The sequence below is a fragment of the Peromyscus eremicus genome, chromosome 5 (genome assembly GCF_949786415.1).
Source record: "Peromyscus eremicus chromosome 5, PerEre_H2_v1, whole genome shotgun sequence".
NCBI classification, from domain to species: Eukaryota; Metazoa; Chordata; class Mammalia; order Rodentia; family Cricetidae; genus Peromyscus; species Peromyscus eremicus.
Window position 1 is genome coordinate 42,246,621 of NC_081420.1, and position 3,155 is coordinate 42,249,775.

General features: G+C 39.2%; 1 protein-coding gene across 1 annotated transcript; it reads left to right on the forward strand.

The window, feature by feature from the left end:
• The first annotated feature begins 902 nt into the window (after positions 1-902).
• On the forward strand, positions 903-2,764 carry LOC131910462 (probable G-protein coupled receptor 141). The gene has a single exon (XM_059262393.1). It carries the CDS (start codon positions 909-911, stop codon positions 1,824-1,826), a length of 918 nt encoding a protein of 305 aa, XP_059118376.1. The 5' UTR covers positions 903-908; the 3' UTR covers positions 1,827-2,764.
• The last annotated feature ends 391 nt before the right edge of the window (positions 2,765-3,155 follow it).

The window sequence follows — 3,155 nt, forward strand, 5'->3', positions numbered from 1 at the left end:
TAGATGCAGGCAAAACTCTCATACACATAACACAACATAAATGATAAAAATAAGAATTTGGAGAATTGATTAGAGAGGACTAGGTACTCATAAAGAGGGTTTTTCAGGAGTCCAAACAAGTAGTAAGAGTGGGTCTTTTTAAATTTGCAAGGCATTTGAAGATACAAGATGAGAGACTTGGGAGGCATGTCATATTTCAGGGGAAGAACTTATCCAAGCTCTCATAGAGAATGATGTTAAAACTATCGTGAGAAAAGCAGATAGGTGTTTGTACAGCTCTCTATTGCTTTGACTTCCCTGAGCTTCAGTTAAATTAGTCAGCATTCTCAAAGAGTTAAGTATGAATATCCTTGGGTCATTGACTGATTACTTGAAAGGACTTAGAGAAATGGAACCATGTTAAAAATATTTTGCATTGCTTCACTAGCCACTCAGCATTCCAATTGTGTCTCTGGGAGTAGAATCCTCATGACTAAATCCTGATGTCTTTGTGACAAGAGGAGAGAGATTAGAAAAGACACATTCACAGTCCCTGGGTTCTGTTACCTCCCTACAACTCTGCCAGAAAGAAGGACATCATCAAATGTGGCCCCCTAACCTTGAGCTGTCAGAACTGTGTGCCAAAATGAACCTCTTTTCTAAACTCAGTCTGTGGTACTGTGTTATAATAATTATCAAACAGACTAATTAAATGGCTTGGATTTTTAGGCATAGAGACTACAAATATGCAGACAGTATTATCTTCATTCTTAAAGCATATAAAGTGTAATGCTATGAAGACAGATAAACTACAGAGCCACCTTCTCAGGGTTTTGGAGGAGTTGTGAATAAAGGTCTGGAATTTTGTCCAGATACATTAGTGGTTTTTGTTTTTTTGTTTTTTTGCTTTTGCAGGCAATGTTTGAAGAATGGACAAATTTAATACCTCTGAGAATTCCTCTTGTGATCCTATACTGGCACACCATTTAACCTCACTTTACTTCATAGTGCTCATTGGAGGGCTGGCAGGGCTCATCTCCATCCTGTTCTTGCTGGTGAAAATGAACTCACGTTCAGTGACCACCATGGCAGTCATTAACCTGGTGGTGGTCCATGGGTTATTCCTGCTGACTGTGCCTTTCCGCTTGGCATACCTCATCAAGGGGACTTGGACATTTGGATTACCCTTCTGCAAATTTGTGAGTGCCATGCTGCATATACACATGTACCTCACCTTCTTCTTCTACGTGGTGATACTGGTCATCAGGTACCTCATCTTCTTCAAGCGCAGAGACAAAGTAGAATTCTATAGAAAACTGCATGCAGTTGCTGCCAGTACTGCTATGTGGCTTTTGGTGATTGTCATTGTGGTGCCCCTGGTGGTTTCTCAGTATGGAAATAATGAAGAATACAATGACCAACACTGCTTCAGATTCCATAAAGAACTTGCCCGTGATTATGTACAAGTTGTCAACTATATGATAGTCATTATTGTCATAACCATTGCGATGATTCTCTTGGGTTTCCAAGTCTTCATTACATTGTCCATGGTTCGGAAGCTTCGACACTCCTTACTGTCCCACCAGGAGTTCTGGGCTCAGCTGAAAAATCTGTTCTTTATAGGCATAATCCTTATTTGTTTTCTTCCCTACCAGTTCTTCAGGATTTATTACTTGTACGTAGTGGCACACTCCAAGAACTGTAAAAACAAAGTTGCATTTTACAATGAAATCTTCTTAAGCACAACAGCCATCAGCTGCTATGACTTGTTGCTCTTCGTCCTTGGAGGAAGCCATTGGGTTAAGCAAAAGATTATTGACCTATGGAATTGCCTTTTATGCTATTAGCCAAGACTACTACAGCAATCATTTCTTCCTGTTGGGAATGGGAATAAGCAAGGGAGGAAAGAATGGCTTTGCATTGCTTGATCAAAACCTTGCCTTGGCCCAGACAAAGAAAAGGAATAAAAAGTATCCAAGTGCTTCCTGTAAAAAATGTCCATGCAAAGACCAGTTGTAGTGAACCTACGTGGAATTGCAATTGCGTTATTTTCGAACATAGTGGTTGCTTGCTCCATCTGGAAAACACAGGTCTGCTGGATGCTGAAGTTCTATCAGGGCATGGTGACTTCCTGGGTTTGAGACACGCTTTTCCCTGCCAGGCTTTGGGTTGCAGTTAGGTGAAGAGTTATTTTCAGTCCACTTCTCCTTCCAAAGGCTAATCCTGGTTATCAAACAGCTCCAAAGAGATCGAGTCCACTTGTTGTACCAGACAAATTGCCACAACCAACATAAGCAGCCTGGCAAAAGAGCCAGGCAAGTGGAGGAGTAAGAAACTTTTCTGTATCATCCTAACTTTGGAGGGAGCAGCGGGACTTCTGCTTTAACAAGCTTTCTAGCCTTGCCCTTCTGAAGGTTGTGTTTAAGGACGTGAGTAATGAACTCTCATCAATCACTCTCTGGAAATTCTCCGTAACCTTATTAAGACGCCGAAGTAATGGTGAAAGTCTAACTTATAGAATTCTCCTGGACAGTGTCCTGCTCACAGAGAAATGAATGGCAATACAGGATAATTAACCTTTTTTCCTTTCCTGTTTTTGAAAGAATTTTTATGTCTTGGTCCACAATTAATGCATTTTCCCCATTTGAAGATAAGAAGTTATACTGTAGTAATTAAGTTGCACTCCATTCTTAAAAATCATATGTTTTTAAAACAAAACCTGTATTTTTGAGCAAAAAGAACTTCTGGGGAAAATATGGAATAGTCCTTAATTTAGAATACATGAGATTAGGTTGCATTAAGAGAATCTTAGAAAATGTTTGAAAATGAATGAATAAATATGCTGGAAGGTAATACCATTCCATCCTTTAAAATATTAAACCATATGGATATCTTTGCCAAATTCTTAGTAACATTTTGCAATTTGGTTCATAACTTGTGACATATGGCATATTAAACTGCATTAAACTTTTATTTCAAGAATTCATGATTGAGTTCACTTACGGGTTTATGGTTTGTACTTAATTGGCTTTGTTTTCTTTTTGCCTTTTCCTCTTATTCTGTCTCTCTTAGTTTCATGATCTTGACAGTTTTCAGGGAACTGAGCCATATCCATATTTAAGCCTCCAGACAACCTGAAGTCATTAGTGGTGTGAGTAGAAGGACAGGTGAGTCAC